Below are 14,792 nucleotides of genomic sequence, written 5' to 3'. Positions count from 1 at the left end.
GATCTGCAGTGGGTGTGTTCAAACCCAAGTATTCTGTACCGAAGTTGCTCTTGTGGGTCAGTTTCTGGACGGATTCTTTTATATTCTGCATGACTTGCATTTGAATTTAATAAATCCTGGAAGAATGAAGTGGAGGAGAGTCTTACATGGCTACTAAAACAGAGAACTGTAGAAGAGAGAGCACTGCACTAGAACCCCTGCCACTGCTTGACAGCTGCTCCAGCCTTAGGTGTCCATTTATTCTGAGATTGCTTTGAGTGGTAGGGCAGAGCCACATTTGCAGGGTAGGGGAGACCTAAAAATTGAACAACAAAACTTCTAAATGGTTTCTTTTGTCAGTTGTAAATGCTGCATCAATTTGAGACTCCAGTTGACCTTGTTTAATAGATAGTGCCAAAGAATTTGATATTGATTCTCAAACTGTCCCCAAGACAGATACCATTATTGGACCCATGCTATAACTTCCATAATTGCATTTTACAATTAGTTAAAAAAAATAATAACCAGCCTTATTACACTGAAGATAAAAGCCAGCTTGCAACAGCAGGGAGCTATGATCGACAATCATTCCAATTAGGAAGGCTTCTTGTCAAAATGTGCTAAAATCAGACTTTCCTGAACAGTAATGAGGTTGGCCTAAGTCTATAATGAGACTTTAATGTAATGCCATATATTTAGCTTACTAGCACAATATCCTTTTTGAATTTGAGTTGTGATGAGCTGTAAAACAGATTTTATTCTGATGAAGGATTTTGTAGGTGTCAATGACATTGCTGTGTATCACTGAAATCAGTGCAAATGTTACCTCAGGTACTCTGCAAAATGGTTAATGCAGTCCTGTGTTGATAGCAGAGATATTTTGGGTAGCACTGTGTTGATGTTATCTCTGTTTCTGGGGATGAGTTGGCATGTAGGGTTTTCTTTACTATGCCTTATTGCATAATATGAGCATACCCTGGGGTGGGGTCTGGCCATAAATCTCTGCTGCCTCACGTACCCAGATCAGTGTTAGATCTGTGTCAATGTGAACCTGAAGGTTTTCTTGATACTCTTTTTTGACATAACTTTGGTTAGCAGCTTTTTAAAAACTGGATTGTCCGTAGAGTCGTAGTATTCAAAGCTGTAGGTGGAAAACCTTTCAGGAAGGAGACAGTTTTCAGTGGGATACATCACTAACAAATGTTTTTATTATGTGGGCAAACTATTCTGTAAAGTTTTCTGATTTTACACCAAATAGTTTTTATCATGTTTTGACATGGAAGTTTTCTGGGTATGGTTGAAGATATTATCTGTTCAGCATTATAATAATAAGAAAAAATGTTTCTAAAGAATTTTGAGCAAGATAACATCTCAAAGTCCCTCACAAAACTTCGTAAATGCCTTGCAGCTGAGGAAAACAACTGTTAAAGCAGGAGGAGGGATGGCTCTGCAGTGCCCTTGAGAAGTTGTGGCTGCATAGAGATAGAAAGACTATGGATGTGGGAGGAGAGAGAATTATTGAAAGGAAGTAATTGTCCAGATAGCAATTGATTATGCATGAACAACACGTTACAGTCACATGATGTGGCTGGGATTGCAAATCATGTAGTCTGTGTCTTCTGTGAGTCAAAGTAAATAAATCAAAGATACTGGTTTGTAGAGAGACTCATGACTCAATGGTGAGAAAGAAACTGCTGGAGATGCGTGTAAAAGTAGATGAGCATGTAGGGCTGACATGACAAATGCTAGAAGTTTAAAAGGACACTGCTTTGTGTAAAACAAAAAATAAAACCTATCTTGCTTTTTTAGGATGTGAATGCATTCATTTCCTTCCCTTTCAGATTATTTTTTTCATTAATGTTTCATTACTGATTAGAACTCTGCTCTGTTGGTAATTTCAGATGGTAACCCTATTTATACCATATACTTCATGAACATTTAAAAGTATTTTTTATCTAAAGAGATGAAATTCCTTCCTCTGGCTGCTCTGTCTCAATTCTTAAGAAACGTAATTCCATTTGTGTTGTACTTCATAGCAAAAAATAAGAGCTTCCTAAACTTTACAGATTTTAGCAGCTGCATCTGTCACTTCTTACTTCAGTAAGTCTGACAAACTAAAGAATTCAAGACATTGACTGATTGTGAGTTCACTGCTCCTTTTAGTGGAGAGTCGTATGTTTTGTTCAAGGTCAGCTTCTTGTGCTTAAGGGCTAATACCCATATGAAGGAGAAACGTGGATGGGACACAGCTCTGAGAATCAGATTGCATACTGAGAGAGTGCATTTGTGTTTATGAATAGGAATTAAATTTTAAGCAGACAGTGGAAGATCAAGTGTGCATTAATTAAAAGTTCACAAGACAAACAAATGTCAAATTCTCTCATCGTCAGAAGCCTGAGTTTGTGGGAGTGTTTGTGTGGGTTTTGTATAGGTAGTTCTAAAAGAGCTTTTTTTTCTGAGCTCTTCTACTGTGAGAAAGGAAAAAACTCAAAGAGATTCTGGTTGTAGAAGAATGGGATTGTACACATGAAGCTTTCCTCAGTAGCTTTAGTTTCTCAATTTTTTAAGGTATGTCCAGCTTTTTTCTTTATCTGCGTATATAAAACTGTGTATATGTCACTGTACTAAAGCAGTCAATTTCCACAGTATTCTCCCCTTCCCTTTAGTATTTGGCTCACTTACCTATGCCAGAATAAATCCATCTTCAGAATTACATGAATTAGGAATAAAAAAGTATTCAGAAAGACAGCCTTGGTCTGACTATGGATTATAGTTACAATTGCTTGTGCTTGTGTATGATCAAAACCTGATCACCTTCTGTGAACCCTTGATCTTTGATCTGGACATTTTCAACTGTTTGTTTTCCAGTGCTTTCTAGTAGATAAGAGCTGTGTTTCATGTGAGCTTTGACAGTCTAGCCCTCTGGAGTCCAAATAGCCATTTATAAGAGAAAATATTCTTCCAAGAGTCTGTTGAATGAAAATAAAGAAGATTTCCATCGGGCCGAGTTATAATGTTCCCATTAAAATGAGAATCATCTTAAGAAATTATTGTGAAGTTGTATGAAATCATCTCAGAAGGATAAGAGTCCTAAGTAATATTTAGAAGGCTTCTGGCTTCAAATAACTTTAATAATTAAAAACTGCATCTGAGAATACTATACTCTAGATATATTCAGCAGAATTTAAAAACCTTTTTGGAAATATGCTTTCTAAATTGTAACTAAAAATGCTCTTTTGTTCTTTGGTGATACATTCTACCTAAATCATCTGTATGGCTTAATATTACTGGAAACATTGTTTAAATAATAAATGATTTCAGGCTTTTTTTTTTCACTTCCCACCTTCAAATAAATAAGTAAGGAAAAATGGAAATTATGAATAGTTAATTGTACTTTTTTTAAGGTGGATTCAGCTGAGTTTAAATGTCTGGCAATCAAACTGTGGTCTAAGTGAGGCTGAACTTCATTTTTGTTGATGGGGCACTTTCCCACTCCGTCTCTGATGTTTCAGAAATGATGTTTCTGAGTGAAATGACTTCATACATGTTTGAGCAGTGACATTTGAATCACCAGCAAAAGACAAGCTGTAGATAATGGCAATGATGGCTGTTTCTAAAAGGGACTGAAGGAAAGCACAAAATAAATTTAGAAAAATTTTAAAAGAAATTATAACTTTGGATTAAAAAAAAAAAAAAAAGACAACCTGATTTGCTCCATCACTTTCTCCTAAACACCAGCTCTTGAAAGAAGCAGATTATATGGAAGGTTCTTTAAAATATTTGTCTCTCTGTCACAGGACTTTTTTGAATGGAAATTATACTAATCTTAACACTCCCTTATATTACTAAAACCAATAGAAGAAACCATTCGTGGTACTGCCATTCAAGCAGATGGACAGTTGGAAAGTTAACTTATTTCTTCTTCTGTTTCTGAAATTCAGGTGCTAGCAACGGGACTAAGTGGCCTCTACTCATCTTTGCCTACAAAGCTGGAAGAAAAAGGAGAAGAATGGCACTGTCTGATGAAAGATGACTGGCTTTTGTCACCAGCCCTTGTACAGTTCATGAATTCCCTTGAATTTTGCAATGCTGTGATACAGGTAACTGAATGGAGTTAACCTGTTCTTTAGAAGTAGTCGTAAGTTGTATTTCCTGCCAAAGTTTGTAAATGATAGAGTTTATTTCTTTTTGTTATTGGCATGAACTGTTAAAGTTAGACTAAAACAAGCTGCTTGTAAAATGAACGCCTTGTGCTGTTTGTCCTGGTTATAAGGATGAACTAGTATATTTGTGGTTTTCACGTGCTAAATATTTCAAACGAAAGATTGATATTACATTATGTAATTGGGAGCATTTTCTTTTAAAAGATAAAACAAATGAATATTGCATTTTAATACCACTGTTGATCCTAGAAGTAAATGGAATGCCTTTACGTGTGAGAAAATGTAGGGTTTATATCTGTATTTGTTTAAGCTTTCATAACGGTGTACAAAAGAAAATAGTGAAAATAGTCTGTTTTGCCTGTTGGTGTGTACAACATAAAGAAAGCTTTCCAAGCAGAATTATTTAGGTCTCCTCCTTGACGTAGGAATTCATTTTAGATTGGCCTGTTTTGAATCTGTTCTGTTCTTCCAGGGTTCTTTTTCAGAGCTTTGATCCCTTACTATTTTTTCCCAATTTGAATGTAAAATGAAACTCTTGTCTTTATATATTGTTTTTAAGGCTTGAATACTCAATAGAACCCAAATCCGCTATTTCATTAAAACAGGATATAAATTCTACACAAACTGTGGATTTGTGTTATTTGAAGAAATGTGCTGGTTAGGATTGAAAATTCAGTCACATTTACTGTTAAATAAAAGGTATGTTTCAGTGGAATGCATGCAAAGTACAGTAAAGGAACTGATTGACTATTAAAGCCTTGAACAAGCAAAAATAATAGTAGCTGTCATTGTTCAAATGCACTACGTAAGATTTTAGCATGCATGTTTAAACATGAAGAGGAGACAATATTAATTTTGGTGTCTAATCAGAGTTATTCTACAGATCTATGTTTGCAGGTGATCATAATTGATACCTTTATTGTAAAAAGATTATATAAAGGGCACTGCAGAAATATTAAAGAATGAATTATTTTAAAAACACAGTTCAAATAGATGCAGAATGGTTAAAGATATCAACTGACAAGCAGAAAGAGCAATTTTTGAGTGCTGCTTGATTGTGTCTGTATAGTCTTCAGCTGACTTGAAAGCTCAATTACTGTAGGAATTTTTGCTTTGCACATGGACTGGTCTGCGTTCACCCAAAAACTTTGGCCAGAGATTAAAAAGGAGCAGTGTAGCTAAGACCTCTTGCCATTTACTACTTTTTCCCTGGGCCACAGCATAGGAAGGGCCACTCTTTTTCTTCCTTTTACCACACTATGATTTACAAGTTAAAGGAAGTCTGGTAAGAATTGCAGGTTGGAGAATCTATTGGATGCCACATATAGGCTGTGACACTCCAGTCTCTGTGAACTTCAAACATAATATATTGGCATTGAAAGCTTCTGAATGGAATTCTATTTGCTTTATATACATGAATTGATGTGTTTTTGTTGCAAAGACAAAATTAACGTTTAATTATAAAAGTAAATTTTTGAGTTCTAATAGTATTTTGGGGCGGTTGTTTGTTTGCTTGTTTTTTTAAAGCTCTTAACCATCCCATTGAATGAATTATGCAGGTTTTGTTGTAATTTCTGTTTGTTTTACAGTGGCTGGGAAAAGGGCATGTGAACAGTGTATTCTTACCCCATAGATAGAGAGTGCTTTGGTTTACCTACTCTTGGACTATAGGAAAGCAGCTGTTCTGCTTTTCTTTATTATAGAAGGACAAGTTAACAATGGCAAATCCACCTTCAAGTGACCCCAACTAAGTTGCAGGAGCTGAATTTAGAGTTTCAGATCTTGCTTTGATAGATGGCTATATACACTTTTCTGTCCATCCATTCATCTTTGTCAGCATGCAGGAAGATTGCAAAGCCATGTCTCTAAGTTTGGCAGACTTAGTGTAATTAAAGATGGTGTGTGTACTTCTTTGTAGAAAAAATAGTTGTGAAGAACCCAAATCATATCAGATGCTGGTGAGAAGGATGAATGAATGTCTTATTAAATGGGAAAGGGTTTTGGTAGTGAGTAATAGCATTCTGTGACCTGTCTTTTAAATCTCACTGGAACTATTCTGTGTCTTTCTCTCCCCTCTTAGGTGGCACATCCCTTGATACGCACCCAGCTTGTGAATTACATTTACAATGGATTTTTGGTGCCAGTAATGGCTCCTGCGCTCCACAAGGTCAGTGACGTCTGCAAGGATGGCACAAAAGAGTGAAAGTATTATGGAAGATCTCTGTGTAAAGATACTATCAATTGTAGTGTCAGGAGTGCCTTTCGTGCAATTCCATCCCTTTCTAGACTAACTTTCCATCTTTTCATTCTATATACTTTCTTAAGCAACGTATAGGTATTTCTGAAAATCTTTAAAATTCTTAAGTGTAATGAAGAACCAAAATGTTTGTGTTGTTTTAGACTCACATATCATTAAAAAAGCAGTGACATTTTAGACATTTCATCGTGTCAGACCTGTTTCCATGAGCTTTTTCTTTTTCTAAATGAATATTTTTCTAAAGGAAGATGGCCACAAGGAAAATGTTTACTCAAGAAATATTATGTTAGTCTTTGCAAAGTTGCCATTGTTTTGTAGTTCCTTATTATATTGGGTAGAGTTATTTTCCTAAAGTATAGTATCAGTTTTCTAACATCTTAGAGTGCAATTTATGTTACTTTTAAGAAAAAAAAAATCCATTTGTCTTTGTATTTTAGGGTTTATCCTTTGCAAAATATGTCACCAATGTTAGTGAATTATGTATTTATTTTGGTTAGGCTGCGAAAAGCTACATTTCCAACTGTTGCAGAATACGTCAATTATGTCAATTCCCCCTCCCTGAAAGTGTTCAAGGCCAGATTGGGTGGGACTCTTAGCAGCCTGGTGTAGTGGAATGTGTCCCTGCCATTGGCTAGGGAGCTGGAACTGGATGCTCTTTAAGGTCCCTTCCAACCCAGGACATCATATGGTTCTGTGATTTTATGAATTAACACTCTTCATTGCCGTGTTAAAGAACACCTCTTTTGAGGAGAAAATGTGGGAACAGCTGAGAGTAAAAATCCACAAAAAACTTCCAGAAGCAAACTAAAAAATTACTTTTGTAAGGTCTCCTAATTGTCACAAAGCTTAACAAGCACAAAGCATTGCAGCTGTTCCATTTTCTGAAGGACAGAGAAACACCATAGCCTGCTTTCTTGTTCACAGCTTGTTTCGGTAGCAAACACAATTCTTCATGGTAAACAATCACCAAGAAATTCATAAGCAATGTAGAGTCTTTTTCAATGATTTGGCAGACCTCAAACACTTAGGAATTTGGTGTGGGCTGAAGTAAAATTTGGCTGTGATCCAGATCAAGGCTGTAGTCTGTCCTGAGGTAGTTCACCTCACCTGGCAGTCATTTTTTCTATTTCTGTATCTGGACTTAATCCCTTGCCAAGACTGGGAATTAGAAGTGAAAAGCCTAACCAGTTTTAGGTCAAGGTTATGGATAATGAGGGAGATACAGAGTGGATTCTAGTCTTAGTGAGTGCTATTTTATCTCTGAAGTATTTGAGACTAATCTTAGATTGTTTTGAATATCATTCTTATTAGTCAGTAAATATCCTGACCTCCTATTGGGTTGATTACTTCCCTGTTAATGTTAAATAATTTAAAGATGGCTGTTGTGATTCCTTTTTTCCTTTGATGAAAATTATGTTTATATACTCTGAAAATGGGTTAACTCATATTTCTCTTGAAAATGGGGATGTTGGCTGCTAACACAGGTAACTTTCAAAGCCTAGATCTTTCTGGAATCCTGATATTCTGCTTGGTGCCTTCTTCTTCCAATAATGAACCTTTCCTTGATTAGTATTAAAATTGACTTCTTCCTTGTTAATTTTTAACTTCTCGTGTATAAACTTCAAATGATTTTAATGGAGAAGATGGATTGCACCATCTAGTGGATCTGATACAAGGTTCTCACATCTGTGAGACCAAAACTCTATAGCAAAAGCAATTAAGTATGTTGAGGAACATGTGCCCTCTTCAGTCTTTCTGTTTTGTGTTCCATGTTAATAACAGAAAATAAATATTTTGCCTTTTTGCTTTTGGGACATATCTCTATGCACTATGATAATTATGCTGCAGCAGCTCTTTCATACATTAAAATAATTTCTAGTTACCATTGAGAACATTAATGCTAAGGGGAAGAGTGGGCTTTGAAAACTATATCTCCCGTTTGGGGGTTTGATGTTGTAATTAACCTTGAGGTTAATAAAAAATTGGAAGGGGCCAAAATGAGAGGCCAGATGTATTGTGACAGTTTTTAAAACAGAAGTTCTACCAAATGGATCTTGATTTTTTCTTTTCTACTCACTGAAGTTGGTTTGGTGTCATAAGGTCTACTTGTGGCTGAAGATTTTAGTTTTAATTCAGTCATTCAGTTTGGATTTTTCTGATTCATTCTGGCTTAAGTTCAAATACAGCATGAAATGGAGCATGGTATAAATACCTGATTAGGAAGACAGATCAGAGCAAGGTTAAAGGGTAGTAAGAAGAGATGATGATATTTACTGGTACATCTTCCAGAGGTGTTTCTGTAAGTCCTATTTCTAGAATTTATCTGGTGTGGAACAGCTGCTTCTGATAATTCTTGGTGATAGGAAGGATGGAAGTCATGTGGCATACTGGTCTTAACAACCCACATCCAATCTGGCACTCATGGTTCAATCTTAATGTAAAAATTGGAAGGGAGATGAGCTTCTGGCTCTGCTTTTGAATGGCTTGGGCAGGCAGACTACTATAAACCTGATCTTTCTGTGCTATTTTCTAGTTTTTCTACAAGAAGTATGTTCTGAGGAAAAAAACTGCTCTGCATCAAGACACAGACTAGCATTAATTGTTTTGGCAAAGACAATTCCAGTCAAGAATGGGATTGGACTAGGTATCTCCAGAGGATCCTTTCAACCCTAGCTCTGCTGTGATTCTGTGACTGAGTACTGTGATGTCTTTAATGTCTCATGTCACCAGGTCCCCATCCCCATTCAGCAGTGAGCATGCATTTTTCATGATCTTTCTTTTGCTGTTGAAGCTCTTCTTCAACTCCAGCTGGGCTTTGGCTTTCCTAATCCTTTCTCTGCCTCCTAAGGCACTCTTTCCATATTCCTCTTGGGTCACCTTTCCGTGCTTCTGTCTCTTCATGTTTCAGACTTTTTAGGAGCTCTTAATTCATCCACAAAGACCTCTTACCTCCTTTCCTTGATTTCCTTAATTTCTTCCAACTTCAGACATCTGACTATCAAATGAGACTTTTGGTAAAAGGAGCATAAAAATTTCAGTAAATAGAATTTCATTTAAAATTGTTAAGAGTTTCAATATGTGGTTCAAAACTTTAAGATATGCTTATGTGTGATTGTGAAATGTTTGTAACATTTATTTTACCATGTAGTAAGATCTGTCTTTTCAAAATTTTTGCAGATTGTCTCCCTACAAATACTTACTATGTACACAGTTCACTGTGTGAATGAAACCATACAAGACTGTTGAGGATGGAGATGTATTTCTATGAAAAGTCAGGGGGTGGGGAGACCAATTTATTTTTCTTGGTGTGATTTTTCTGGTTTTATCTCAGGAAGCTGGTATGGAGTTCAAAAACAGAGTTCTCTAGTTATGGTTTTTTTCCAGTTAAGGAAGTTTCAAATTGATTGGGCAAGCTAGCTTACTAGCTTGAAATAACCTGTTTTTCACAGTGAGCTCTGTGAAGGTTATTTTTGGAGCAGATTAACTGTGATGTGCCTAAATAACCCAAACATTCTCAAGCTTATGACTCCCTAACTTCATTTCTCAAAGATAAGTATCCTAAATATAGCATGTTCTTGTAGCCTAATTTATACCTTGTCTGTCCTAGTCTTGTCAGTTTGTGTGGGTTATCCCACCTACACGTGTAATGAGCGATTGACAAGCATGTTCCTATCTCCAAAGCTGCACATTGCTGAATGGGTAGTCAGAGCCCAGATTTGTATTATGTAGCTGGAGATGTGCATTAACTGGCTGTGCTGGAGAGCCCTGCCTTGACCTTTTGTTATCTGGATGTTATTGTTCTTTTTACTGAAGTGTTACCTCCCTTACTTCTGACACAGGAGTTGCTGTGTCAGACATCAAAGAAAGGGATTCAATGAAACTGTTTGTGGAACAGGGGAGAGGGCATGTTTTTGTGCAAGGTCACAAATTCATTTGAAAACAGAGGAGTAAAATGGTTTGTCTGTAAAGACACAAAGCTAAAGAAAATGTTAATTTGGTAGTTTTTTTCCATTATTTTAATTTTTGTCCAAACTGTCTTTTATTCTTTCTGGTATAATTGTCTGTGATTTAGAAAAATTAGTACTATCTGACAGAAACTCTTCTTAATTTAAGACTGGTAACTTTTGATGGCATGTCAGTTACAACTTGAAATCATGTATGTTCTTCCCTATATTTTGATACGTAGGAAAAAAACCCCAAACCTCTTGAGAAGGTATTATTCTGTACAGAGAATGGTACAGAGCCATACCATTGGATTCTGTGAGATATTTCACTGGCTATTTCCTGCTGCACTTTCAAAACTAACATCGAGCTCTATCAATAAAATACGAGGTCTTCTGGGGCCAGATTATACCAGGGTCTAAGTAATCAAATAAAACTAGTTTTCTCCTCAGTTGAAACTCATTGAAATCCCAGGGTGAATCCAGAATAACCCTATTGAAATAATTTTTACTGATTCTGTTAGAGGCTCTTACCGCCTTAGTTTTGGTCTCTATATATTTGTTAGTAGGCTGTGCTTATTTTCTTTATTCTTTTTGGTAGTTACAGCACTTCTGTAGAAATATAAGTGAAATCCTTTTCAGAAGGTCTTGAATATGCATATATTTTGCAGTCTAAACCATGTACTAGATAATTAGGAGCCACACTTTGGCATTTATATTTTGTTTCCTTTGATACAATTCAGATTGGTTATGTACACCCTTTTACTGTAAACGCATGTGATTTCATTTTAGTTTGCCATTCAGAGAATTTGGTTGACAAAGGCAGCTATTCAGACCATTTTGAATGTTTACGTAATTTGTGATACTTCAATTTATTGAAGAAAGCACTAAAATCTGACAAATTATACGATAAAAGCAAATTTATAATGTCAGCATTTACTCCTCTACTACATGGCATTTAATTGCTAACTATGATCTAATTATTTTTATACTTGAAAGGCTTGTTTTAATCTGAATAGGCTTGGTTTAGTCTGAATAATGGAAAATTGTACCAGCTTTTTAGTGTAAAGCATTGCTGTTGGCCAAGTGAACAGAATTGCTCTGCAGAGGTGCTGGCACGGTCCTGTCAAATAAGCTCTGTCAAATGGACCTCAAGTCTGCCGCACACTAACCCATCCAAAAAAGCCTCTGACACGGTGTGCTACTGTGATAATTCAATAATACTTGCTTGCTGATTACACAGCTCAGCTAGGGGGAAATGACCTGTAAATTATACTCCACAGATTAGAAGGAGCGTCTTTATAAATATCCTACAAGACTGTCAGTTCCCATTTAGGAATAATACCATCCTTCACCTTACTGAAAAGCATTCGGACAGCTGCTGTAAAAACGTGTAAAGCAAGTGTCACTGGGAAACTTTGAATAGCCTTGTGCTTTGCAGAAGCCCATTAACAGCTACAAAACTTAATTTTACCAGCTATGGTGTGGATATATATGTAAAGGTGTCTCTCACTTCTTGCTTCAGACATGCAGTTCAGTTGAATTTTAACATGGCAGAAACTGAAGCAGTTTATAACCGTAAGCTGAAGGAAGCTGAAACAGTTTGGGTTTTCTGGTTCCCCCAGTGGGCAGACGTCCCCTGTTCCTGATCCTGCTTGTCCCTCTCTTTTGCCAGGACAGCTGTTCATACTTGAAACTGATGGAGGTTAAAACTCTACTTCTGGATAGTCCTAATCTGAATCAATTTCCTGATCCAGTTCACTCTGCAGCATGAACCCTTCTGCCTGTACAAGGAGGGAGCAAGAAGTTGAAAATTAATAGAATAGACTGGAAATGGTTGGATGTTTTTTATCAGTGAGGTGAACTACTTCAGGTTAAAACTGCTTGTGGATGGATCTGGAGGATAAGTTCAAATAAGAACATTTGTCTTTTCATGGGCAATATGAGGTCCTTGTAAGAAGGGATATGTGATGGAAAGGAGGAATCATGTAGGTATATTCCTGTAAGTGGGCATGAAGCTGTAAATTAGAAAATATATTGGGTGATTCCCAAGGGAAAATGGCCAGTAGTAAAGAATCCATGTGATTGGTCTAACACAGTGAGTGCAATAAATTAAACTGAACTTGCAATGACAGTAATTTCTAGCTCTTTGCTATTACTTGGCAGAATAACTTGTAAAAGCTGGATCTCTTTACAGTGTTCTGCCTCACCATCTAATCAGTCATCAGAGGAGGTGAGAAAAGATTTGCTGAAAATTATTACATAATTATAGAGGGGTATTACATGGCTAAAAGTGGCCTTCTCTTTTCAATAATCTCCAGTCAAATATCTGTCTGGCCATGAAGACTTAAAGCTGGTCTTTTTAGTTGCAGTTTACATCTCAAAAAAAGCTCTGTAACAGCTGATTTTATATAGAAAAACATGTGGATGAGGCTTTTTAATGGTATTTTTAGTTGAACACTTTATATGTATATTGGAAAAAAAAAAAAAGTCCAACAACTTTTAATTGTTATGTTTGTGGGAAATCAGAATAAAAATGGTAGAGTAGTGGTCTGGTTAATGGAATGGACATGAATTTTTTTGTTGTTTTTATTTTTAATCCTGTAGTTTTATTTTAAGAGCAGAGATATCCTTGGTCTCTGCCATTAACAGAAAGGATCTAATGCAAGGGATGCTACTGGTGGGTTTCTATTTTTGCTGTTGAGGAACTGGTAGATTTTAGTATTGCTGAAATACCTTTATCAAAAAGGTATTATCAGAACATAGCTTGAAATTTAATCAAAATTTAATCAAAAATTTTATCAAAAACAAACTTGAGATTTGATTACTTAAACGGTTTTTCTAGAAAACTATCAGGTCTCAATTTTATGTCTCCGTTTGTTATGGTATTTGTCTTGACATTTGAATTATCAAAGGTGAAGAATTTTCAAATTAAATATCAGATTTTTGTACGTTTTGGCTTGCTGTTCATCATCTTTTCAAAGATGATCAATTCTGAGGGCTAGTAGCTAAAAGCTTACTTGGAGAAATGATACTGTAATCAATGTTTACAATAACAGTGTTTGTAGAACTGCCTCAGGATTTGATTGTAGTAGACATACTTGACATGGGCAGCACCATTTTAATTCTCTGGGAAGGTTTGTTCTTTTGTTGTTTATCTGAGTACTGATTTGAATTTGTTAGAAATTATTTCCCTCTTTCCCCAAATCTGTCACACGAGACATTTGTTTAAGAAGAGACAGCCAGCAGGTAGTCTGAATGGAGCTTAATAGCATGGCTTTGGTAACGTAGAAAACAGAGATCTTCAATAATAACTGCACAAATTGAACTAGTCTCACTTTCAACACTGCATCTTTTATGTATGATGCAGTCTGTAGAAAAGGTGTGCAGAGTTTAAAGGATTTTTGCCAGGGCTGGGTTTAGCCTCATCTAACTGATTTCTCCAGAGTCCTTCTCTAGTTAATTGCAAAAAGTCAGTTCTCCAGAGGCTCAGTCAGAGCAGACTAATGTATCCCATAGAGTAAAAGGAAAATTAGCCTTGTGGAGTTAAAATTGGCTTTCTTGAATACTTCTCTAGGTGCCTTGAATCTTCAGAAGTTACACTCACCGTCACATATGCTAAAAGGGAGAAGCAAACACAGAATGCAAGGTGGCAAAATAAGATGCAGTAATTGTAAAAGCACAGACATCTGCTTGCCAGGTTATCCATCTTCTTCCTAAGCTGCACACCCAGCTTGCATTTAAGTGCTCAACAGCAATATTTTCGTTTGATTTGCCCTGGCAAGGAAGCAGAAGGTTGGTCTCCCTGCTGGTTTGTAGGGACAAAATGCACACAAAGGCACACTGAGAGTGCACTAGAACTTCTAGAACATGATAGCATAAAAATTACTTGTGCAACTTTAACGTGCCTGCTTTGAGTGTTACACAGTGATCCTGCAAAATAGACCCTAGCTTCATTTATTGAAGAAATTTGAAGGAGTGTTGTGGATAAGGCAGTGTGTTTTCACTGAAAATTGAAGAAGATTCTGACAAATCCATTTAAATATTGACAAAACTTAGTCATCTTGTCTCTTTCTTGGAAAATGGTTAATCAGATTCACTAACTTTTTTTCCCCAAGAAGAAATAAAAGTTAAGTGTAATGTGATACCCTTCACAAGATCCCCTCTTTCAAAAAATTAGGACTTAACAAGATTACAGGTACCTCCTTTGTGAACTATTAGAGCTTCATTAATCGTTGGTTGGTTCTTCTAGCTCTGCTTACTGGTATCAGTGAAATGTTGGCTATTAAACATTATTTCATGTTTTGTCTAGTGCCCAAGCTGTCAGGAGCACAGTACACACTCTCAGAATATAACATTTCTAAGCTGCTCTCCAGCTGGCTTTCTGCTCTTTCTGCTGCTGCTGCTCTTTGTTTCGTTCATGATACGCACTTTGAGAAGCATGTGGGTTTC

At 36.3% G+C, this 14,792-nt stretch overlaps 1 protein-coding gene across 4 annotated transcripts in view; it reads left to right on the top strand.

Moving 5' to 3' along the window:
* FHIP1A (FHF complex subunit HOOK interacting protein 1A) overlaps nt 1–14,792 on the top strand; it is an 81,516-nt gene that overhangs the window by 49,881 nt on the left and 16,843 nt on the right. For all 4 annotated transcript variants that reach the window (XM_066186151.1, XM_066186148.1, XM_066186149.1 and 1 more), the window contains 2 exons: nt 3,921–4,079; nt 6,223–6,309. In XM_066186151.1, coding sequence (XP_066042248.1) covers nt 3,921–4,079; nt 6,223–6,309 — 246 coding nt within the window. The remainder of the gene's footprint in view (nt 1–3,920; nt 4,080–6,222; nt 6,310–14,792) is intronic.

The sequence above is a fragment of the Chamaea fasciata genome, unplaced genomic scaffold (assembly GCF_029207755.1).
Source record: "Chamaea fasciata isolate MVZ Bird 193981 ecotype frontalis unplaced genomic scaffold, bChaFas1.0.hap1 SCAF_6, whole genome shotgun sequence".
Taxonomy (NCBI): domain Eukaryota; kingdom Metazoa; phylum Chordata; class Aves; order Passeriformes; family Sylviidae; genus Chamaea; species Chamaea fasciata.
Note: the sequence above shows the minus strand (reverse complement) of the source record. Positions and strands in the feature narration are given on the sequence as shown.